Source organism: Fusarium graminearum, chromosome 1 (genome assembly GCF_000240135.3).
Source record: "Fusarium graminearum PH-1 chromosome 1, whole genome shotgun sequence".
In the NCBI taxonomy this organism is placed as follows: Eukaryota; Fungi; Ascomycota; class Sordariomycetes; order Hypocreales; family Nectriaceae; genus Fusarium; species Fusarium graminearum.
In genome coordinates this window covers 2,438,036-2,461,640 of record NC_026474.1, presented here as the reverse complement: position 1 = coordinate 2,461,640, position 23,605 = coordinate 2,438,036, and the positions used below count along the sequence as shown (strand labels likewise).

Sequence of the window (23,605 nt, the reverse complement as noted above, 5' to 3'; positions counted from 1 at the left end):
CGGTCGGGATTGATCGGACACAGTTCTTACTGGTAAATACCTAAGAGGTAGGTAGTAGTAGGCATGATGGATTCAATTCCATTTACACAGTAACATCATTTTGATTTTATGATCTTGGTTTCTTAGCATTGCAAATTGAACGATCTTTAACATTGCAAAATACAATGCGTGGATTGAATCACGGAGCAGCGATCAACGAACCTCCCGAAAGAGACACCTCGAATCTTCCTCAACGTCCCAAGCAAAAGGATCAAAAAATAGATACCTACCTAATCTGAGAACTTCGTACCTGCGGCAGGCCGTCATAGGTCTGCCAAAGGCGCAAACACATTCACATAATCGAGAAAGCGACGGCCTGTGACCGCGGTGCCAGAACGAAAGACGCATAAGTTGAATGACTGCATGCTCTGCTACTCCGTGACTGCTCAGAAAAATTGAAACGCATTCTAACAAAAGAAGCCCCTTATCGAGGCACCTAATACAAGCTCCTAGCCTTTGTACGCCCGTATATCAAATACACCATATGATGATACATGCCGCCCTGGAGTCATTAAGTTGTGAAAACTCCCGTGGTCGGCTTACACAACTCCAGAAGCCCGACAGTTCCCATAATCATTTCTGCTTCCCCTTCTCATTCTACTTGGACCTGGACACGCCGGCACCAATAACTCCTGGTAGCTTCTCCTCACCAACGCTGAATAGCATGCCAATAGCCAGATAGAGGATGGTGAGGAGGGAAATGGTGAAGCCAGCGAAGAGCCAGAACTGGACACTAATGTCCTGCTTGGAGCAAGCACCTCCAGCCCAGTGAGTGATGCTGCCGGCTTTGGACATGGTGCTCAGGCAGTGGCAAGAGAAGCAAGACTCGTCGCCCTTACCGTATCTGCTCTTACATTTACCATGGTTCGAGCAGTTGCCAGTGCTCTTGTTGCACTCGGACTCGGACTTGAAGCACATGGATGCAGGAACTGAAGAGAATTTGGGGACCTCGGGGACGGATGAGGTTTCAGCGGCCGGCGCTTCCTGGACCTCCTCGATAGAAGAGATGACGGTCTCGGCCTGTCGACGTCGAAGGTCCTGGTCCTCCCCAGAAGCGTTCTCGCGGTCGGCTTCCAAGGGAAAGAAGACCAAGGTGGTGTGCAATTCGCCTGACTCGGCGAGCTTCTGAAGCTTGGGAAGCTCGTTCAAGAGGGTAGTAGGGTGATCACCGTCCTTATCCAAGGGTTAGATAGGTTGCACGGACAGAAAAGGGTAAGGAATTTAAGTACCTGGGATCTGCTATATGTTGCAAGAGCTGCCTTGCCGTGGAAACAGTTGTCGTCCATGGCGACAATCTGGCTCAGGGGGCATTCCGGCATATTGGCGATGATGCTCTGGAAGATTTCGGGATGCTCTCCGTTCTCCTTGCTTGGGTCCAAAGTGAAATCGGGCTTCGTATTAAAGAGCCAGCCAAAGAACGATTCATACTCGAACGTAGGCATTCCATCGATGTTGATAACCAGCTGGCGCGGCGTCGCGGTCATGTCATCGGAAAACAATGGCGCAGGAGTTTTGCCATATTTGTTCATTAAAGAAATGATTCTCTCCTCATCATCGGAATCAGTGAAATCGCGGAATGATGGTCCCTCTCCTTCGGGGGCGAGACGCTGGTGGAGGATGAGGCGTGCCTCGCTCGGGGTGAGACTCGTTGTAGGCTCGATATGGTGGGATCCTCGCAGGATGTAAACTTTGGCAAGATCGGTAGCGGCTTGGTGAGAGGCAGCAGCAAAACCTGCAAGGGCTGCACTGAGCCCAATGGTGAGCTTCATTTTGATGTGGATTGATGAAGCTTGTTGTCTAGTCCAGCTGAGATAGCTTGAACGTCGCAAGCTTGATACGCAACGCGAAGGGGATGATGCATGCACGTGTCGGATTGCGGCCTGGAGTTGTTCCGTCATACAGTGCATTGAGTTCCAATGTCTCGGCGCGCAAAGACAGCAGAACACTCAAACTTAAAATGTGGAATATGAAATGTAATTAGACAACTTGACTTAACATTTATATTGTGAATTGAATTCTTTTTTCTAACCATTCATCTGCCTGGTGTGAGTTTGTTGTTCTATTCATGATGCGCAAGCATAGCGTAGCACAGTGCTTTTATGACGCACACGGCTCCTGTCAGTATAACACAATGTGGGCTCTGTAACCACGGAACAGTGACTCTACTGTATCTTTACGATAACTGTTTTTGTCATCACAAGGATGTCTATTACTTACTGAAGAATACCCACGCCGCGATATGGTTCGCATTATTTTCTTTGTACAAGAACTACCTCTCTCCTTCCAGTCCTTTTGCCTCATGGCAAATACAGAGACGACATGTTAGCTCGACAAGTTGTTCTGCGACGGGCAGCTCTCTCCCCGTACAGACCCTCGACTCAACGAATACTCGCTTGCCAACTTCGACCTCTCGACCGACGGATATCATTTCTACCATGGCGGAAAAAGAAGCCCGATCCTCAAAACTACCCGGTCTACTTTGCAAACCCGAATTCGCCCAGTCATGGTCAACTCACTCCTGCTGTGGCCGCAGCTGAGAAAAAGCTCCTAACAAGAATCAAATGGAGTATCCGCCATGGTCGCTTTCGGTATGTTCTCGGAATACATGCAGTGCGGTTGTTGCAACTATGACTCTGACATCCACCAAGGCGCTGGGCTTCTACGATTATTATACTTTACATTTGCTGGCAAATCTTCTGCACTGTGGTGTTCGATCCTCTATTCGATTGGGCTGATGCCGAATGGGAAGCTTTGTCTGAAAAGGAAAAGGAAGAAGCGGAGGCCAACCACGATCCGGATGAGCCATTATTGTTTCTCCCCTTTCCGTTTACGACAGAGGAAGTCAAGCAACCCTTATATCGAGGTTCGGATCCGGAATGGCAAACATTTGTCAAAATCAGCCAGGATAAGAAGCTCCTGCAGGAGATCAAGAGTGGGTTGCATAAATTCATCAAGTATACTCGATCTAATGGAGTTATAGATGGTTTGGCAAATGAAATCAAGCGTGGCGTTGAGAGAAACCCTGCCTTTAACAAACTCCTTGGAGGGGAAGTAGCCGTGAAGAAATTCTGGCTAGACATAATATTCCCACCCGCTCCTCCACCCATGCATTACGTCTCTGGGTAAGTCTCAAATATATTCATATTGGGTTTCTCTCCATACTGACCATATAGAATTATGATTGACGAAGATGGCATCTTTTGGGGCGACCGACCCATCGATTCTCTTGCTGCCAACTTTCTTGCCAAAGCTCTCTACCCCAAGGCCCTTGCAATGGGTTGCTGGACATTTATTAGCTTTCTGTCGAAACAGGTGGCGCAAGATATTGCGAAAAGTATTGGTCTCAGCGAGCCTGATCCCCCTGAATCTGCTTGGCAGCATGTGCCGGTGAATAGTCTTCCTGGTACGATGCCACAGCAAACTCCCAGGGTAGTAGTCAAACACGATGCCAAAGCGCATCCTGCACACCTGCCTCCTGGCTTCAACGAAATTCTCGGTGCTGCATTTGGCCCTGATGCCAAGCTCGATCCCCGCCTCCAAGCTGCCAGCTTGGCTGGCGCATTCGCTTTTTTGCGGTATTGGAAACCCACAAAGACTTTGCCTTCAAGAGGGTGCATCAAGGTCGACGGTATTGTGGAGCTGAAAGGAAAGACGGCTGTTATGGCCGTTCTAGTTGCAGGTTACTACGATCCTAAAACGCGTCAGTATGTTGCCGTTCAGACCCGACTCAAGCACTTGATGCAGTTGAGACAGCGACCAGCGCCTGGCTAGATTAGGTTTACATAATTATGCAAGCAAAACAGCGAATATTTGGGCATGGCTATGCGCGGCGCTTGGGGAGGGGTTTGGCTTGAGATACCACATGAGTCTGGAATATCAATCTTTGATTGAATGGCTTCAATTACATAACGTAACTAGTACTGTACAGTGAAGCAGAAAGAACATTTAAATACGCCCTCCGACCCTATATCCTTGGGCCTGTTCCGTTAATGAAACAAGAATCTTTATCCATATACCCGCAACACCAATGCCATTCATCCAGTACCCTACTCGTAAAAAGGTATCACCAAAAGCCCCCAGAATGTACATTCCGCACCCAATCTATATGTATAGGAAGTACCTGCATAGGAAGAGGACGAGGAAGAGGGGGCGGCCCCATTGCCATACTTGTATTTATCATGATTCTGCCATACTCCGGCTGACGCACGTGAGACATCTAGTTCCGCAGCACGTTGACGGTGATGGTGAACACTTCAAGCTCAACCTCTGGACCCCCTGGCACACGCTCATCTCGGGGAATAGCGGCGATAAGATGCGTTTCGATTACGTTGATTCCATGATGCAGCATGGCCTCGAACGCACGCTCGTTGGGTTTCTGACCAGGAGCTTGAAGGTGAAGGGGCTTGAAAGGTTGCTTGTTTACTAATGTCCACAGGCTGTACTGTCTGTTGTGTAAATGGTTGGGTATTGCGGTAACGACAAGGATTCGTGTAAGATGAGAGGGCAGGTTGACGGTGGCGGCCTGGTCCATCTCCTTGGGGTTTGGCTTGACGGTCGCTAGCACGGGACTGTGTGACTGTAGGGTTGGGTGAACTTGTATTTTCACACTTTCAATAAGGGCATCGTCAAGACCTGAGTTCGTTAGCGACTGCTTTGAAGAAGTGAGTAGTATGATAATACCTTTGCCAGGACGCCGAGGATGCTTCTGATCCATGTAGCCGTTAATCAATGGGTTGGTTATTGGCCGAGGTGGCGCGACAGGGATAGGAGCAAAAATAGGACCTGTTGCGGCGGTAGGAACTCCAGGCGTGGCTTGGCCAGCAAGGAGAGCGTTCTGGGGTTGTTGCACGACGGCTAGTGATGGGGCAGGGGCAGCTTCTTCTGTTTTCGAGGCTGCTTGTGTAGATGGGCTTGGAGATGGGGCAGCAGAGACGGATGTACTTCCGGCCTTTTCCAGCTGGGGGTTGATGGCCTGAGCAGGCGTAGAAGTGCGTGTTGTACCATTGACACCGAGGCCGTTTGCCGCCTCTTTTTGTTGACCCGGCACTGGTGAATCTGCAGAATCCCGTTGGCCTCCAACATGGATGGTAATTTTCTTAGGTCCCGGCGTAGAGGTGTCGCTAGTACCGCCAACCTTGAGTTTAATCTTTGGTTGTAAGGGTTCTGGCACATCAGCTTGTGCCTGTTTGAGCTGTTCAGTAAAGAACTCCTATTGAGCCAGTTAGAAGACGCCACAATGTATAATTCTAACGACAAACCTCAAGTTCCTGAGCGACAGAGTAAATTTCGCTTCCCTCCTCGTTGAAAAAGTACGCATTAGTCCACAATAGCTTTGCTTTCTCCTCAAAAGCAGCCCAGGACTTGAAATCGCTGATGCCTGTGCTGCCACCTCGACCATGCATACCCTTTACCGCCCTCTGCAACTTTCTCAATGACATGGGATCACTGATGACTTTGTAGTACTCCTTCAAGGAGCGAGGCGGTAGATTAATAAAAGCTTCGAAATAAGGACCATCATATCTAAGACAATTAGCAACGTCCATACAATTGGTGGGCTCGTGCGTACCCAGGGTCTTCACGCCGTATGACTTCCTCAACGAGCTTTTCCTGTGCTTGCTGGAAAGATAGACCCTTGAAGGGCAAATCCTCATATTGGTGGTCGGGCTTTGCTGCAGGTGCTGCTGGCTTTGGAGTCTCCTTGCCTCTTGTCGATGCTCTTCTCGCTGGCGTTCGGTCAGGTCCCCTCCGCTTGAGGGTGATCGTTGTTCGCCGGCGAGAAGTTGGCAGCTCTTCCTCTTCCTCTTCGTCGTCTTCTTTTTCGTCATCGTCTTCTTCGGGCTCTTCAGCCTCGTCGTCCTCATCTTCCTCGCCGTTTTCTTCAATCTCGTCATTGTCCTGATTATCCTCTCCATCTTCATCGGGAAATGGAGTAGGCAAAACTTGGTAACCACGAGCTTCGTAAGCTGGATTCGTCTTGGTCATGTAGTTGCTGAGAGCCTTTCTGATTCGTTCGGCATCGTCGAATTCCGGATCGGACCGAGAATAATATTCCTTCGCGTTGCTAATCATACGTTTAAAGTAGCCCTCGAGCTCAGAAAGATTCTCGAATTCGCCATTATTCAGTTTGTTCTCGATCATCGATATTGAGATGGGCATACGCGTGTTTTCGTAATAGTCGTCATTTCCATCGCGGGGCGGTAGCTCTTCGAAATTGGTCGCGACGAGACGGCCGCTGTCAAATAGGTCAGTATGGTTGAGAAAACAGTCCCGTCTATGTACATACCTCTTGTCGGCGGTCTTGCGAAGGAGTTCCAGAAAGGATAATCCATACGCCGTTGTGGATTCCGGGTTCTCGCCTTTTGAGAGATCGAAATCATTCTAGCCAGAGTCAGCAATCTGTGGTACAAATATTAAACGTTTGAGTATCAACACGTTAGTGATTGAGTTATGCGACGAATGCGCGCATACAATCCACGAAGTTTGCGAGGGGCTGGACCTGGACTTACAGTAAGTCTACGACGCTTAGAGCCTCTGTCGTCGTTCTCGGCGGATGAAGGCCCATTGGCCTTGCGCTTGCTGTCCATCGTGATTATAATGAATAGAGTCGCCTAATCGCGCGCATAAAGATGCTATGTACGTAATGTCCCCCAAAGAGTTTGTCGATGCGCAATGGGAAATCGCAAATCGTAGGCTCGAAGTCGTTGCGGCGGCGCTGAGGTGGATTTTGACGCGTGCTGGCTAGTCCAATAATCGCGTCAAGCAGGGTAGTTGCTTGGAACAAGAGCGTCGATAAAGCGCAAAATTAAACAATGCACGGTTTATGAGATCTCGGTAACAAAATCTGCGGAGAACCACAGCGCTCTAGGCTATCGTGGGTCTATGCGGTGCTTGCAAATAGCTCCGATGCTGTCGTTTTTGAAGATGGTGGTAAACGGGGGGCCTGCCTCTATTACCAGCTAAGGTTTCGAGGTACATGTTGGAAGTACCCGCACTCTGAACCTTGTGTGTGCCTGAAATTAGCAGTAAGGCAACAAGGCAGAAAGGTTGACCATGAGCGGCACGCAAGAAAATCAACAAGCTGCTGAAATACTTGTCACTATAACGAGTTATCTGAATTATCACGAATAATATTTGAACTTGATAGCAAACAGTTTGGTTTCGTGCATTAGCCATTCCAACCATGACATTGATTGGAAACGATCGCCTGCGCTATGGTCGTTTGAGACTGTTGTCATGATGTAGCTCCAACAACACCAGACCAATAATAGAATAACAATGATACATAATCGTTTACACCCAGAAACCTTCTACCCTCTATACTATAACTTCTGCAATAAATAAAAAAAGGCAAATGTTCTCTCATTCAAACGAGATCCTCGCTTCGCGCCAGTATAACCCGTGGCTATCATGAATACCAAGTCGCTATGAGGGGCATATGGAAAGCTAAACGCTGGGCCCAAATGGCGGTCGTGGGGCAGCTCCTAAGCTCAAGCTCCTATTCTTAAACCCCACATTGACCTCATTATCAAGATAGAGCGTTCAGTGACCGTTCTACAACTTTTATCTTCATCACCACAAGAATCCACAGTAACAGAAAGATGGCCGATGCACCTAGTGGCCCGCCTCCAGACTATGATAAGTCTACCACCAGTCAAGGCACTGCTCAAAGGCCATTGCGCAAAGGTCCTTTACCGCTAGAGCTCCCTATTCTTAAGCACCTTAACTCTAAGCGAGTGATTCTCGCATCTGCATCTCCTCGCAGGAAGGCATTACTACAGCAGGTATGTGAGAGTTCTCATTTGATCTCAGTATACGTTCTCACATTGTTCAGTTTGGTCTCTCAAACCTTGAGATCCTTCCATCTACCAAGCCCGAGAATCTTGACAAGGCCGCGCTGGGACCATTCGAATATGTAGCTGCGACAGCTCACCAAAAGTGCATGGATGTCTATACCACCGCCTTGGAAGTGCATTTGAAGTCCATTCCTGATCCTGATCTCGTCATCGCTGCAGACACTGTCATCGTTACCAAGGATGGCCGAATTCTCGAGAAGCCTCGAAGTGAAGCTGATCACATCCGCATGCTGAAGCACCTCCGGGACCAGCGGATGCACAAGGTCCTGACAGCGGTCACGGTCCTTGCCCCTAGAGAGGACGCAAGGCACCCTGGTTACGAGATCGACAGCTACACAGAAGAGACCAAGGTATACTTCTTGAGCGAGACTGAGGGTCTCCCTGATGATGTGATTGAAGCTTATGTCAAGACTCGAGAGGGCGCTGATAAGGCGGGTGGCTATGCTGTTCAGGGTATCGGCGGCATGTTGCTTGTTGAGAAGATCGAAGGTAGTGTAGATAATGTTGTGGGACTTCCTGTGCGAAAATGTATGGCCATGGCCGAGAAAGTGATATTTAGACAGCAAGAAGAGGACTTTGAGGGCGAAGGATCGGAAGAGGAATGAAAACGATCAACATGTGGCAATCTAGAATTGCCAAATTCAAGATTTTCATGCAACTGGAGTTGAGAAGGAATAGGACTGACTCCAACTGATCTTATTAGTCACAATTTCTTGTGGTGGCTGGGTGGATGGTCTGGTGGTCGTTTACTCTCAAGGACAAACACGATATTGAGAACAGGACCACAACAAAAGTACGAACACATCTTTAAAAGTCACGATAGGTGTATCTTTGGGGCTTGGACTTCAATATTTGGGGTAGATAAACTTGAACTATTCGACTAATTACTGCCTTAGTAACTTAGACGGAGGATACTCACGTACCTACTACCTATTATTAAACTGCCTCGTCAGATTTCTTCGGTTCCAAGCAGTCCATGATTTCCTTCCATGTGAGAAACTTCCTGGTATTGGACCCGAAGTAAAGGCAGTTTCTTCCCATTCAGATCCTAGAAGGCAGTACTTAGAACCAGGTGCAAGAACTCATATAATTGAGTAATTGGTGCGACTTGTCTGCAGAACCTACGAAGGCAAACCCCGCCTGATGGAAGTACCTGCTACCTTGGTATTTGGAGGCCCCGATCTGCACAAAGCATTGGTCCTGCCATGATGCACGGGATGATGCCATGGAGGAAGGAACCTAGGGGTACGGCGAACTCAACCAACTCTAGCCAGGTCAGGGTCCTCCCCATAGTGCCTTTCACATGATAAATCTGGAGACACTACCCCTGCATGTCATTTGGAACTTACATCAACAAACCTCACCAGACCTAAACATTTTGTACAAACAACTATTTCTTATTTACTATACACAAACCCACAATCATGTCTTCTCCCAACAACAAGTCACCTTCTGCTCTCAACCTCGATGGCGCCGGCGACGAGAAACCCAGGCTGACTGAAGAGGAAAAGAAGCAAAACCACATTGCATCAGGTAGGTATTGCTGTATGGAGCTTCTCGCCTCGTACATAATCCTTCTAGATCCGCATGGCTAACAATCATTCATAGAACAAAAGCGTCGGCAAGCAATCCGCGAAGGCTTTGATCGTCTGACAGAGCTTGTGCCCGGCATGGAGGGACAGGGGAGATCCGAGGGCCTTGTTCTCAAGCGTACAGTGGACTACATGCATGATCAGATTGCAGAGCGACAAAGATTAATTGCACGAATTGAAGCTGCTGGCGGCCAAGTGGATGAGCAACACAAGAGGTAGGTGATCGTGTGATCTTTACGGTCAACGAAACAGCCTACTTACTGATCGTTTTTCTAGGGTTTTATACCAGCAAGCTCAACAATTTTCAAACTTGCAAAATCAAACAAGAAACTAGACTGCCCACTCGAGTGGTCATGATCCTATTGCCGACGGGTTAGTGCCTCGATTATTGGCATCATTCAAACATCACCATCCTCGGACGTGGGGCAATGGCTCTCAAACCACTCGATACTACCTACGTTACTCAACCAGTGTCCGTCCTAGTGTAACTCCACCTGCAATATTGCAGAGACGCGCAACTGAAGCTGCTTCCACTCATGGCACAGCTGAGGAAGGAAGACTGGTGTGTAGGTGATGATAATAATGAATTAATGAATAATATTTTTTTTACACTTGTTGTTACATCCTAAAAATACGTGATAGTTGTCTAGGCGAATGTCTCTACCATGGTTTTCAACCGCTCTCGTAGATCCTCCGGCGTTAGTCTTTCCTTGCCCAGCGCAACCTGCTGGTTCTTCACGTCGTCTTCTCCGACAACAAGAATCTGGCCATAGCCATTATTTCGGGCCTCCTTGATCTTGGCTCCTAGAGGTCGTGCAGTTGTATCTACATCTACTGCCAATCCAGTTGGTCGGAAAGCATGGTCTTGGCTACTAGGCAACGCGCCGCTCTCCAGCTGTTCATAAAACTGCTTGTTTTGACCAACCAGGACATCGCGTACATGTTCAGCCCAATCTAAAACGGTAGTGGATGTGTTGACGGTGAGGACAATGGCTTGACGAGGGTTTAGCCAGAAAGGCCATTTGCCGTCGTATTTCTCAATCAAGAGTGCCATGAGACGCTCTACAGAGCCCAGGACAGCACGGTGAATCATGACGGGACGCACAGGTCCATACTCGGCCAGAAGGGCAGGATCCTCGGTTGTCTCACCCCTAGCCTCGTACTCTGGTGCAGGTGCTTGATATTCGAGTTCAAATCGCTTGGGAAGTTGAAAGTCGAGCTGAATGGTGGCTGTCTGGTGGTCTTTTCCATCGGAGTCCGTCAGAACAATATCAATCTTGGGACCATAGAAAGCGCCATCGCCTTCCTTGACGCCCCATTCCATGCCTGATGCGTCCAATGCTCGCTTCAGAGCACTCTCAGCCTGATCCCATTCCGCCTCAGTACCGATGTAGTGGTCCTTGGGTCGGGTGGAGAGTGCCAGCCGGTAGCTTGCGCCGAAACGCAGGACTGTATAGACGACCTTGACAAAATCCAGTGTCTTCTTGATTTCTTCCTCCACCTGGCTTGGTCGGCAAAAGATATGACCATCATCCTGGTGGAAACGTCGAACACGAGTAAGTCCACTCAATGCACCGGAAATCTCGTTGCGGTGCAGAGGGCTAAAGTCAGCATAGCGAACGGGAAGATCACGGTAACTGTGTCGTTTTGAAGCGAATATGAGACAGTGGCCGGGACAGTTCATCGGTTTCAAGCCATAGTCTCCTTCTTCCTCCTCTTCTGGTTTCAAATATTCCTGGTGGCTCCCACAGCACCCATCATGTTGCGGCGGCGGTTCTGTGTTTCCCCTCACAGCATACATATCGTCCGCGTAGTTTTCCAAGTGACCTGACTTGGCCCATAGAGACTTTTTGTAAATGGTCGGCGTGATAACCTCCTCGAATCCATATCGCACGTATTGTTTTCGGAGAAAGTCGACAAGTCTATTGAAAATCCGGGCTCCATTTGGAAGGAATATGGGGGAACCAGGGCTGTAGATAGAACTGATGAAGAGTTCCTGCTGGAGGCCGAGCTTGCGGTGATCGGGAGGTTCTCGCTTCTCGGTCTTCTGGGAGTAGAAACGACTGTGAGAAAGACACTTCTGACAGGCCCATTGTCTCCTAAGTGTGGTATTTAAAGCCGCCAGAGCGGTTCTTGAGCGTATCATGACTCCTTCGCACGCAATGGTGCCAGGCAACAACTGGCATTCAATGTTTTTTTTTACGGAAATATGACGATCTAAAATTCCAAACCCACCCGACAGGCCTGCAATTGCTTGAAGGACGTTTGTCTGGCAGCTCGTTACTGCTTAAAGCTTAGCGGTCAGTCCGGGCCGCTGTGGAAGCTTAGCGGTCAGCTATCGTCTCAGCACCTATCAGGTGCCAGCAGGATAGTGGTTCACCACTGAAGCCTGGCTGTATAGATTGCATTGTACATTTTGTATACAGGCTATAGATGATATGATGTTAACTCGGTTAAGGATTCAATCAACTCATACCGGGCGCTTAAAGAAGCTGTGAGATCCTTTCAATGCATACATCCGCTAATCCGCTGCTATGTGGCAATTGACATTATGGCATGGGTCTACGTTTCTTTGTGTGACTTTTGACCCCTCCTCTATCCTGCGCTAACAGCCTGAAAGAACCCCGCCATACAACAAACAGAGCACTTGGTGAACATCCATCTTTACTAGCCAAAATTCACGACTCATCTTCATACCGTAACTTACACTTTGCACTTTACAGACAGAGCCGCCCTCGTATCCAAACACGCATCGATAACTCAAGCCTCGCGCGTTTGGTCCGTTAAACTGACCTTGCGGCTCTTGCGGACATAAGCCGCCTACAGTCCACAGCATGAGCTTCTCCATCGAAGTCGCAGGCGATGCGAACCCGCTATCCTTACAATCGCTATATCAGACACTACAATCTGCCACTTCAACCGACTATGCGCAACGCCAGACAGCAGGCCAACAATTAACATCATGGGAGCTTCAGCAGGGCTACTACTCTTCTTTGCAGGTTGGTCTAGCGGCAATCACAGGCAGGGCTGTTATATATACTTACAGACGCTGACCAACCATTAGGCCGTTTATCTCGACAAGTCACTTGCTTACGAAGTCCGATTCCTTGCGATTATTCAACTCAAGAATGGTATCGATCGGTATTGGCGGTTATTCAACCAGGTAAAGAACAGTATAAAGCCGGACGAGAAGAGCTTGATACGCTCGCGATTATTTCAAGGTTCCATCGAAGAGGAACACTCGAACCTTGCTCTACACAATGCGTTAGTGGTAGCGAAGATCGTTAGGATCGACTATCCTGGGGAATGGCCGGATGCAATGGGAAACATTATCGAAATCCTCCGTTCGAGTCGAAATGGCAATCAAAGACACCTGCACGGCATTCTCGAGATCCTACTTCGTGTTGTAAAGGAGCTTGGAACGGCACGAATGAGGAAGAATCAGACCGCCCTGCAGTCCGTCACCCCCGAGATTGTCCATGTTCTGGCAGAGGTTTACTCAGAAAAATCCCAGGCATGGATGGGTTTCCTCACCGGTGGCCCAGGAGGCGAGGAAGAAGTTAGACTGGCTATGTTCAACAGCTTGCTTGCCCTTAGGGTACTGCGACGACTCGTCATTATGGGTTACGAGCGGCCCCATAGCGATAACACGGTCGAGCAGTTCTGGACGCTGTCGCAAACCCAGTTCGGACAGCTTCTCGGCTTTGTCAGTCATGACTCTACGGTTCCCACAAATTATCAAGATATTGTTGGCAAGCATTTGCTTCAGTTTACTAAGCTTCACATCGATATGGCGGAGCAGCATGCCGCCAGCTTTGTGTTTCTCCCCAACTCTCTGCCATTGGTGCAATCATATTGGGAACTGGTTGCAAAGTTTGCAGAGGTTTTTGACAAATCGGGCGGTATCCGACAAGGTCAATCAGAAGCCGGATCTGCAAAGTCCAAGGTCGAGGGCCCTGTTCTGGAGCGGTTGGCTCTTAAAGGTCTTTTGCTTCTCAGATCATGTGTCCGAATAGCCTTCCAATCTGTCCAAACATTCAGATGGAGAAGCCCGGAAACCAAGGCCGAGCAAGAGAAAGCGAAAACACTTGTCAAGTCGGAGCTTCTGAAGCCCGATCTTGTCATACAGATCGTCAACTCTATCATCACTCATCTTTTTGTCTTCCGTAAGTCGGATCTCGAAGGATGGGAGGAGGACCCAGAGGAATGGGAACAACAGGAACAGAGCGAAGGCAATGCTTATGAGTGGGAAGTACGGCCATGCGCTGAAAAGTTGTTCCTCGATCTTCTCACAAACTACAAAGACTTGCTAGTTCCACCATTGCTGTCATACTTTCAGACAGCACAAGATCCCCAAGCTGACATTGCTACTAAAGAGGCCGTATACACCGCAATGGGCCTTGCGGCTGCTCATGTTCATCATGTTTTTGACTTTGATGCCGTCCTGGCTTCAACAATCGTCAACGATGCTCGGTTGCAGGGTGGTCTTTGCAAGGTATTGCGAAGGCGAATCGCTATCCTCGTGAGTCAATGGGCGCCTGTCAAGCTCGATGACTCTAGTCGGCCGATAGTCTACCAAATTTACCGTCATTTCCTCAACCCTGATGACGAGACCAATGATGTAGTGGTCAGGATTACTGCGGCTCGACAACTGCGTTGGATCGCCGATGAGCTTGACTTTAATGTGGACGCATTCCTACCGTACACATCAGATGTTCTGTCACAGCTCATCAACCTCGTCCAGAATGTTGACGTTGACGAAACCAAGCTGGCAATTCTCGAGTCGATTCGCATTTTAGTAACACGCATGGAAGAGCAAGTGTCACAGTTTGGAGACCAGCTCATGTCTGCTCTTCCGACAGTGTGGGAGAATTCAGGGGCCGAAGAATACATGATAAAACAGGCAGTAACCTCCATCTTTGCGGCCCTCGTGATGAGTATGGGTCCTGATTCTCAGAGATATCAGCATTTTATGGTACCACTGCTTTCTGAGGCAGCCCGTCGAGGATCAGACCTGCATCTCCACCTGATTGACGAATCTCTGGAATTATGGAACAACATTCTCATGCAGAGTCACGCTCCATTGGCCCCCGAATTGGTAAACCTTGCCGAGCTTGCACTTCCCCTTCTAGAATATGATAGTGAGACAGCTTCGTTGGCTCTGCAAGCGGTTGAGTCTTATATCCTCCTCGCTCCAGCATCTATGTTGGAGGATCAGCTTCGTCGCCCGACGTTAGGTGCTCTGGCCAATATTCTGGACTCGAAGAGTCGCGAGCAGGTTCGTCTAGGGACAGGCTGCATCGAGAACCTTATTCGTGCTGCTGTCGAACTCGGCGGTTCGAATGGAGTATCGGTTATTCTGCAAGATATGGTCGAAATCGGCTTCATGAACAAAATACTCGGAAACCTCCACGATGCTTGGGAATCGCACCAGACTACAGGCCCCAACCGAAAGGTTAGCAAACTCAGCACGATCACCGAGACGGACTATTTCGCAATCCTGGCGCGCCTTGCGCTTGCTGAGCCTACTTTGTTCACACAAATGTTGACCAACATGGGTTCTCTCGACCAAGTCTGGTCTTGGCTAGCATCTGAGTGGTTCTCGCACATGTCTGACATAGATCATATTGAACGACAGAAGCTTTACCTTTTAGGTTTGACAAGACTTCTGGAATTGCCTTCACCGATGCAAGAACTGGTACTAGGCAAGCTCCAGGACTATTTCGATATGTGGATAAATGTTATTTCGGAGCTCCAGGACGGCGTTGCGAACGGCACCGACACTCTTATTTGGGGTCCGTTAGAGCCCACTGAATATGACACCCCCAAGATTATCGCAGAATCACAAATGTCGGCTAAAGACCCCATCCACACTGTTCATGCGTTCGACTTTGTCAAACTGCGTCTTCAGGATCTGGTAAGCAGAGTTGGAGGCGAACAGGCTTTCCAAGAGCAATGGGCAGTCAACGTCGATAAAGAGGTTCTGGACAAGTTTCAACACATGGCGTCCGGGGTGCAACGGCAAGAGTAGGATATTGGTCTGAGCATGCCTGCACAACGCATGATTGGAATTACTTTGTAAGAGGGGCATGATACACCAGAGGTGGTTTTACAGCAGGGTTAGATCATTGATACCGAATTTCTATTAGACGTTACATCCCAAGTGATATTCTTGAAATCGTGCTCGTGCATGCCTGTGAAAAATCCGTCTAGTCTAAAGCTTGCTCTGTCCCTCCTCGGGTACCTTGATAACAACCTTTCCCCAAGTACCTCTGCCTCCCAAAGCCTTCAGCGCAGCTCCAGTCCTCTCCAGGCCAACAAACTCCTCGTCTGTATACTCCGTACCCCTCAGCTTTCCTTCCTTGACGAGTTCCATAATGCCACCCCAGACCTTAGGTATCGTCCCCTGCTCGTGAATGGAATACGCGCCCCAGTGCAGTCCCACGATGGAGATGTTCTTGAGGAGAACCTTGTTCATCGCTACCTTTTCGATCTTGCCAGCTGCGAAGCCGATGACGAGAATACGACCGTTCCATGCTGTGCATTTTGTCGAGAGGTCGACTAGACCGACAGGGTCGTAGACAATGTCGACACCTCGGGAGTCGGGGGTCAATTTCTTGACCTGCGAGGGCCATGAAGCGTCGTTATAAGAGATTACATGGTCGGCGCCGTAGGACTTGGCAATGTCAAGCTTGTGCTGTGTTGAAGCTGTCGCAATAACAGTTGCGCCGAATGCCTTGGCCACTGTTGCGCATTAGCTTCAATATATTCGTTGACAAGGGTTTCTTCTCATACCTTGGACGGCTGCAAGGCCAACACCGCCTGCGGCAGCATGGACAAGAACATAATCGCCCTTCTTGATACCCGCCCTCACAACCAGTGCGCCGTAACTTGTTGGCGCGGTGACAAACAGACCAGCAGCCTCTTTAAACGACCAGCCATCAGGAACGGGCAGCAGAGTGTCTTCGATAGCACAGATCTTTGTCGCAAACGCACCCTGGGACGCGCCAAAGACACGCGATCCAACAGGGAACTTGGGCTTGGGACCGTCGGTGGGTGTAGCGATAACTGTGCCTGCGAATTCGGCGCCAGCAACCCAAGGGAAAGCTACACAGCATTAGTATGCTATTATTGAATGAGATTTTTCACATTGGAATTCTTACGGGGCTGGTTCTGGTATTTTCCTTGGATCTGCAAGATGTCGAAAAAGTTGGCCGCTGCCGCGTGTACTTGGATGAGATATTGATCGTCTGAGGGCTTAGGATCGGGTAGGTCAGTGACCTGAAGCTGATCAGGGCCCTTTTTCGGATTTGTTAGTCAACGGTCAATTGAGTAAGAGTACAAGGGCTTACCTTGAGATATTCGGTGATTTGGATGCCACGCATGATGAAGATAAGTGTCCAATGTGGAATATGTGCTGTTTGAATATGATGCAATGGAGGTCAGTCGCAAAGAATGAACGAATTAGTACCTAGTTATGGCAAGTCCCGCGATATGTAGCAAGAATATTGCAGGATGAGAATTACAATTGACAGGAAGAGATAACAGGGAGGACGCAAAGACAAGATTTAATAGCTGACGCGGGTACCTTTTTGCGGCAACATGTTCTAGAGTCTGGGGTTACGCGGGGAAGACATCCATGAGCCGAGGCATCTTTCCCCAGCGATCGGCCCCATCATCACAACTACTTGCCTAGGTAGGTATGCAGGCACTCCAGGTTCACTCAACTCCATATTTGAGCTACTTGACCTTCATGCACTAATCACATTTGCACATCATGGGCATTTGTAAAAATTCGTTTTGGCTTGATAACTAAACCCAATCATGCGCTTAGGATATACCTCTCCTAGTACCAAACTGTATTACTCCACCTGTTTGATTCATCTTCATCATTCGTAATACCATGCATTGCTGAGCCGGGTGAATAACCCTCCTCCGAAGTCCATGTGCAATTACCAATATGATAAGTCTCTATCCGCTCAAAAGATGTTCAATGGCACCCTGGACGCTTCCACCACTTCGTCTCAAGGCAGCAACGTTCCGATCAAAGTCGAAGAATCCCATATCGTTTAGCTGTCGCAATTGCTCGGCGTAGCGCTCCTCAGGAGGCCTGTTATCGGCGGGTGCCGGAGGATTCGCGGCCGCACCCATTCCACCACCACCGAACATTTGCATCATCTGCTGCATCATCTCCGGGTTCATACCAAAAGGGTTATTGGCCTGGGCGCCTCCAGAAGGAGGGAAGAGAGCCGCAAATGGGTTCGCAGGAGGTGGGCTAGTGGTTGAGCCCTGCTGTTCACCGCCTTGGCCGGGTGTTGTTCCAGAAGTTTGCGCGCCAGCTGCACTGTCCGTGGTGCCCTGGCTAGGTGTGTTGGCTGAGCCTGTTTGTCCTGTCGCAGCCTGGCCTTGGCCTCCAGCTCCGTAGAGAGAGCCGAGGCCCTGAAGCTGCTGCATGATCTGTGTAAAATCGGGCTGGTTACCTCCGCCTTGTTGGCCCAGCAAGCCTGATAGTCCAAGGAATGGGTTCGCGGGAGGTTGATCTGCCTGTGTTTGACCACTGGTGCCCTGGGTATCCGCTCCTTGGGGTGTTGTATCGGTAGCACCAGGAGCAGGGAATGCTCCAGGCGCTCCTCCATTCATTTGTCGCTGCATTCGCATAGCCTGTGTCATCATCTCGGGGCTGCTCATCATCTGTCGCATCACAGGCGAGGTGATAATCTCGCGGGCGTTGGGCAGATTTCGTAGCATAGGGTTCGAATCGATAAGCATATTAATAAAATCAGGGTTATTAAGGGCCTCGTTCATGGAAGATTGAACATTAGGATCGGACATGAGGCGCTGAATACGTGCCTCGTCCATAGGAGCGCCCATCTAAAGGTATGTTAGTAAGTAGGTTCGAAATGGTAGGGGAAGCACACGTACACCACCATCGGGCCCAAACATGTCAAGTCCAGGAAGGCCATTGCCGAAACCAGCATATCGAGCACCCGTGAGGCCAGCAAAAGGCTGGTTCGCGGTGCCTGCCGCCATGTTGGTGGGGGCAGGAGTAGCTGTGGAGGCACTGGCGGTGGGAGTCTGGTTAGGCTGTTGGTTACTGGCGGCACTCTTGACCATGTGAATCGTGTTGTTGTTCTTAATCTTGTACGTGCTCAAGGTGTCGTCATTCTTCATAACACGTCCTGAGTAAATCAGACGTTGGCGCTCGACAGGAATGTTCTCGAAATCCTCGCCAGCAAGCTTAGTCTTCAGATCAAGGACAGTCGCGGTCTCACTCATGGTGATAGTTTGGTGACCCTCAGATGAGGTCTTCACCTTGAAGGTGATCTGAGAGTCGCTGCTCGGTTCGGGGTTGTCGGTCATGGTAGCGGTTGTGTTATGTTGCGCGGGATGAAGTTATGGCGTGGCGCGGCGCAACGAGGGGATTGAGAAGTGATAGCGGGGGGTTAGGTGGATGAAACGAGAGCGGGGAGAGCTCTTGGATGATGCAGCGGTATTAGACTAGACTATCGTGATTACTGCCCGGGCGTGGCGTTGTTTCTGATATGAGATATCGAAGTACTGAAGGGGGAGTTCTCTCACTAAGGTTGGGCTTGGAGAGGCGAAGTTGAAATCCAGCGAATGTTAGAGAAGATGGAAGATAGGACCAGCAGCAGTCCCGTCCAGTATTGGAAGTCGGCGCAGGGAAGCCCGGCTCGGGTGGTATCCAGTGCTGTCAGTTGAGTGACGTGGGGCAATTTCAGGGTGCCAATGACGCGCAGTGGAGTAGGAACCTTCGAGCCGATTTAGCAAGAGTTGGAGAAGGACGAAAAAAGCAAAAGCAATGTTGCAGTTGTTGTTGTTGATTTATAGTAGGTATTTTGTAAGTGGTGACTTCTTACAAGAGTTGATACCCGTCTCTTTCGTTTTGTGTATCTACAAACGAAAAGAGGTTCTTTCCTCCGGTTTTGTTTGCTTTATGACAACCATCGCCCATCTTCCATCATCTTCTCTAGCCAGATTACCTGCCCATGATCTAACCAGGTCTGCATCATTTCGGAAGATGAAATGAAATTGCTTCCTTTTTAACCGACGATGAGGACGTCATACAAATACCCTTCAACATTTTGCGTGAGGGATTTCATTGACTTTAGGCTGCAAATAAACAGGTGACTCAAGTACAACGCCTTGCGATCGCTTCCTGGAGTCGGATGCATGGTTGAGTGTAAGCATAAAGCAATCGGGCAAACCAGAACGACAACATGTTATGTCGAGCTTGGAACAGATACGTTATAACACCGAACCTTGTATAGAATTGACAACATCTATTTGAGGACGTTGTAATCGCCTGTCGTTACCGAGCCTCTCTTACACCAACGGTCTGCAATTGTTAAAGTCCAGTGGTGTTTGTTGGTCCAGGGTAACCAGTCCACCAGCTTAGCTCTGTCGTGGTGTTTAGTGACTTGACATGAAACTCTTAAGCATTCTTTCATTCTTCTCCAACCATCGCCATCTGGTCTCGCATACACAACCGATCAATAAAATGACCGGGAAAATCTCATGACTGAATGATTGATCTTAGCACAAGAGCTGACCAATTTTTAACTAAAACTATTATATATATTAAAGATATGGTCAGCAACAAGTCATAACGCAAAGCCCATAATGATTCAAGGCATCTTTTACGCCAGGTTCTTCCCTCAAGAAGGTATGAAGGCCCATCCTGTACCCATCGTACTCTCTTCCAGTTACTAATATTATTCCAAGGCCCCAAGATTGTCGCCCAGTCTCCTGCGGGTTGTATCACCCCTGTGGACGGCTCAACTAAATCCCCTCTTATTGATTTTGACGTGCTTCACGAGTACATCATTCCAAGGCAGGCTTTTTGCAATCGCTACCTGACCATTAACACACCAGATGGAAAGTACACGGTACTGGGACACCCTGTGGTTATTCCTCACACGAAATATTCTCGCAATGAGTTTATCTTCAACTTCGGCCTCGTTCTTGACGCCGACGTCGATCATGTGCCTTATGAGCGCGTCGTTCGTGGTCTAGCTTCTACCTTCTCCGAAATGGAGAAGCAGAATGAGTATCTAAGTCAGAATGCAGAGACAAAGGGCGCAGGAAGGAGACCCATCGACAGCTTATTGGAGATTGTCAAGGAGGATCTGGACAACTATGGAGAGTGCATGATTCCAGTCGGTAAGTCTTTAGTCGCTGTCAAAACACATTTCATACTCATCACTGCATAGACGAGGCCAACACCATCAACATGAAGCTCTTCCCTCATCATATTGACCCTCCCAGGGTTCGAGGTTGGCATGTACCCGTGCCTAAAGCCAAATTTGCGGACATAATGGATCCTACATGGGATCTTACCCTGCAAAAGGTCATATCCCATATCGATGGTGTTTCTGATGTTCGACGCATCGCCCACGCAGCTTCCGTCTCACTTGAGCTAGCCAAGACTGCACTCCGCCATCTTCTCTACTATGATACCGTCCTTCTCCTCGACATGTTCTTTTTCAGCGCATGCTATGCACCCCGTCCCGGAATTCACGACTTTATTCGAAACATTGACGGAATGGTTGACGAGTGTGCTTCGTATGTGTCTCACGGCCGTGGCCTCGTAAGCAACTATCACCTGATCAAACTTATGTCCACATTTACTCCGGGCAAGTCCGTCATGGAATGGCTCAAGGGGCACCAAGACTCGGGCTTTGAAGTCTTGCGTTTCGTTGATGTTCGCAGGTTCGTCCAATTCGGCGTCATTAAAGGTTGCATATACAGGGTTCACAAGTTTGTCGTCTCCAAGCAATACTTGGCTGCTCTGGCATCTGGTCAGAGCCGGCCAGTTACAGGAGGAGATCCCCTACAGAAATATACAGATGGCTGCCATCACTTCGACCAGATCATCACAGAACAAAACTTGACCGACAGCGACATTATGGAAAAGCTCAAGAAGTTACCAGTCCCAAAGGGGGACCTGGCAGTCTTTTACAGATAGACACAGAACCGACAGTCTTACACCCATGTGTTGTATCATTTTACATCATTTCTATGGTATCATGCAGATTACAATATAGTACAGTGTGCTATCCTACACGGAAAAGGTGTGCCGACTGCACGCAGACTCCTTATCTATCTGAACCTCCGTTCCTGTATCGATCGCGTATCTCCCGCTTATCGGGCAATTCGATGTTCGGGTTGTTGGCAACCTGGAGCCTAGCCTTTTTCCTCTCTGCCATCCTGGTAATCTCCATGTCGGATAAGTTCTCGCCGGACGCCTCCATCTCTTTCTTAAGCTCCTCCTTCATCCTACGGAGAAGACCAGTGCCGTGCTGGCCGGGGTAGATCTCGCCGCTCTTCTTAAACTCCTCGTCACTGATCAGCTCGACAATACGCACGTTATGCTTGCCCTTTCGCATAATGAGCATGCGCTCGTCGATAAGGAACTTAGCTGTCTCCTCAGGAAACCAGGCCTTCATAGGCGTCCATGAGAGGTTTCCAGGGACAAGTCCTCTCTTCTGACCAGGCTGAGCAGCGATGTACGCACCCTGCTGTGAAAGAAGGCGATTTCCCTCGCTGCTACTTGAAGCCAGACCACATGCGTGGAGAATCTTGGCCGGTGAAAGGTCCATAATAGAGCGCGGCAGCTTAATATCGCTTCTCGGTGCGTTATTGGGAGTGATGATACCTGAATCCGGCGAAGGTTCTTTAGCAATACCACTTAGCCTCGAGCCGAAACGGAATTCGTGCTGCTGTGCCTCCTTGACAGCCCTTTCTGAACCGTGAACAAGTGAAACAACATCGAAGGCCAGGGCGTGCTGCGCTTTCCGCTCCTGAGGATTGGCTCGGTGCTGCTCCATGAGCGTGGAGATTGTCTCCATAGGCATAAAGGTAAACATCTTGAGGAGCTTTTCCACCTCGTCATCTGAGCGTCGGACAAAGTATCCGTACAGATCGAATGCCGTTGTCTTGAATTCATCGAGCCAGACAGCATTTCCCGCGCTCTTGCCGAACTTGGCGCCAGAAGCATCAGTCAATAAAGGAACAGTGAAGCCAACTGGCTCGTGATCCCAGGTCGATGGCTTCTTCAGGTGGGGGGCCTCCTCGGTTTCGCGAATGGTCTTGAGAGCATCGATGCCGGCAGTGATGTTTCCATACTGGTCAGATCCTCCGATCTGCATCTGAATACCGAGTTTGTTGTACATGTGCCAAAAGTCCCATCCTTGAAGGAGAGGATACATAAATTCACCCAATGACATTCCGTCACCTTCTGTCATCTTGCGCTTCACACTATAATGTTGTGTTAGACTGTGAATCACTGCCTCTGGGTGAATGAAAACTCACGTGTCTTTAGCCAGCATCGGTCCAATTCTTGTATGCCTGGCTATCCTCTTGGCAAAGTCGTAGAGAGTAAGGTTTCCCAGCCACATGTTGTTGTTCAATAATCGATGGGTAGCAGCCCAGTCATTGGGGTAGCCGTACTTCTCCTTCAATACATGTACGTTACTCCATATCCTGGTCAATTGAAGGTGAATCTTGGTGATGTTCTTCGAAATATCGGCATTAGAAAGGATCTGTCGGCTTTCGAGTCGGTCGGTAGGATCGCCAATGCGGGCAGTCGAGCCACCGATCAAGGTGACAGCGGGATAGCCATGGAACCACATCCAGAACATGGGCATCATTGGTAGCAAGTGACCAACGTGCATTGAGTCGGCGGTGGGATCAATACCGACGTAGGAGCCTATCCGCTTTACACGCATAATCTCCTTGATCTTGTCGGGTGTACTGTAGTATATAAGTTAGATATAGTTTTGAGCATCATTCCTGGCGTCGCATACCCTGCCACATCCTTGATATATCCTCGCTCTTGAAGAATGTCCCATGTATGCGGAATCTCGCCCTTCTTGATCTGTTGGGCTCTCTCTTTCCATCTTGCTTCACCTGCTGCGACCTTGTTGAGGTATGTCGTCGCAACATATCGAACTTGGAGGGGCCGTTGTCCGCTAAGACATGTTGAATGTATGGTAGGTCGTGTAGATGGAAGTTTTGAGATGAGGGCGCGACTCGTCATGGTTTAGGAACAGAGCGAAACGCTCAGGTTGTGATAAAGGAATTCCTAGATTAAAAGAATGT

At 49.1% G+C, this 23,605-nt stretch overlaps 11 protein-coding genes across 11 annotated transcripts; 5 read left to right on the top strand and 6 right to left on the bottom strand.

Annotated features, from left to right (window-relative positions):
- Positions 1-370: 370 nt before the first annotated feature.
- Positions 371-1,861, bottom strand: FGSG_11820 (uncharacterized protein). Its single transcript, XM_011318161.1, has 2 exons — positions 1,269-1,861; positions 371-1,212 (listed from the first exon to the last, which is right to left on the bottom strand). Exons 1-2 carry the CDS (start codon positions 1,806-1,808, stop codon positions 637-639), a joined length of 1,116 nt encoding a protein of 371 aa, XP_011316463.1. The 5' UTR covers positions 1,809-1,861; the 3' UTR covers positions 371-636.
- Positions 1,862-3,216: 1,355 nt separating this feature from the next.
- On the top strand, positions 3,217-3,810 carry FGSG_00753 (uncharacterized protein; the record flags this gene model as incomplete). Its single annotated transcript, XM_011318160.1, has 1 exon — positions 3,217-3,810. One exon carries the CDS (start codon positions 3,217-3,219, stop codon positions 3,808-3,810), a length of 594 nt encoding a protein of 197 aa, XP_011316462.1.
- Positions 3,811-4,255: 445 nt separating this feature from the next.
- On the bottom strand, positions 4,256-6,623 carry FGSG_00752 (uncharacterized protein; the record flags this gene model as incomplete). The annotated part of the gene is made up of 5 exons (XM_011318159.1): positions 4,256-5,248; positions 5,298-5,559; positions 5,606-6,271; positions 6,323-6,417; positions 6,546-6,623. The coding sequence occupies 5 exons, from the start codon at positions 6,621-6,623 to the stop codon at positions 4,256-4,258; spliced, it is 2,094 nt and encodes a 697-aa protein (XP_011316461.1).
- Positions 6,624-7,637: 1,014 nt separating this feature from the next.
- Positions 7,638-8,497, top strand: FGSG_00751 (uncharacterized protein; the record flags this gene model as incomplete). Its single annotated transcript, XM_011318158.1, has 2 exons — positions 7,638-7,820; positions 7,871-8,497. 2 exons carry the CDS (start codon positions 7,638-7,640, stop codon positions 8,495-8,497), a joined length of 810 nt encoding a protein of 269 aa, XP_011316460.1.
- A 742-nt stretch (positions 8,498-9,239) lies between these two features.
- FGSG_00750 (uncharacterized protein) lies at positions 9,240-10,122 on the top strand. The gene is made up of 3 exons (XM_011318157.1): positions 9,240-9,425; positions 9,501-9,699; positions 9,761-10,122. The coding sequence occupies exons 1-3, from the start codon at positions 9,317-9,319 to the stop codon at positions 9,816-9,818; spliced, it is 366 nt and encodes a 121-aa protein (XP_011316459.1). The 5' UTR covers positions 9,240-9,316; the 3' UTR covers positions 9,819-10,122.
- Positions 10,123-10,130: 8 nt separating this feature from the next.
- Positions 10,131-11,630, bottom strand: FGSG_00749 (threonyl-tRNA synthetase; the record flags this gene model as incomplete). The annotated part of the gene is made up of 1 exon (XM_011318156.1): positions 10,131-11,630. One exon carries the CDS (start codon positions 11,628-11,630, stop codon positions 10,131-10,133), a length of 1,500 nt encoding a protein of 499 aa, XP_011316458.1.
- A 688-nt stretch (positions 11,631-12,318) lies between these two features.
- FGSG_00748 (uncharacterized protein) lies at positions 12,319-15,515 on the top strand (the record flags this gene model as incomplete). Its single annotated transcript, XM_011318155.1, has 2 exons — positions 12,319-12,483; positions 12,549-15,515. 2 exons carry the CDS (start codon positions 12,319-12,321, stop codon positions 15,513-15,515), a joined length of 3,132 nt encoding a protein of 1,043 aa, XP_011316457.1.
- Positions 15,516-15,698: 183 nt separating this feature from the next.
- Positions 15,699-16,869, bottom strand: FGSG_00747 (uncharacterized protein; the record flags this gene model as incomplete). Its single annotated transcript, XM_011318154.1, has 4 exons — positions 15,699-16,228; positions 16,280-16,591; positions 16,648-16,783; positions 16,837-16,869. 4 exons carry the CDS (start codon positions 16,867-16,869, stop codon positions 15,699-15,701), a joined length of 1,011 nt encoding a protein of 336 aa, XP_011316456.1.
- A 415-nt stretch (positions 16,870-17,284) lies between these two features.
- On the bottom strand, positions 17,285-18,844 carry FGSG_00746 (uncharacterized protein; the record flags this gene model as incomplete). The annotated part of the gene is made up of 2 exons (XM_011318153.1): positions 17,285-18,355; positions 18,407-18,844. The coding sequence occupies 2 exons, from the start codon at positions 18,842-18,844 to the stop codon at positions 17,456-17,458; spliced, it is 1,338 nt and encodes a 445-aa protein (XP_011316455.1). The 3' UTR covers positions 17,285-17,455.
- A 1,281-nt stretch (positions 18,845-20,125) lies between these two features.
- FGSG_00745 (uncharacterized protein) lies at positions 20,126-21,470 on the top strand (the record flags this gene model as incomplete). The annotated part of the gene is made up of 3 exons (XM_011318152.1): positions 20,126-20,168; positions 20,228-20,665; positions 20,716-21,470. The coding sequence occupies 3 exons, from the start codon at positions 20,126-20,128 to the stop codon at positions 21,468-21,470; spliced, it is 1,236 nt and encodes a 411-aa protein (XP_011316454.1).
- A 130-nt stretch (positions 21,471-21,600) lies between these two features.
- On the bottom strand, positions 21,601-23,543 carry FGSG_00744 (tyrosyl-tRNA synthetase; the record flags this gene model as incomplete). The annotated part of the gene is made up of 3 exons (XM_011318151.1): positions 21,601-22,762; positions 22,817-23,257; positions 23,311-23,543. 3 exons carry the CDS (start codon positions 23,541-23,543, stop codon positions 21,601-21,603), a joined length of 1,836 nt encoding a protein of 611 aa, XP_011316453.1.
- Positions 23,544-23,605: the final 62 nt, after the last annotated feature.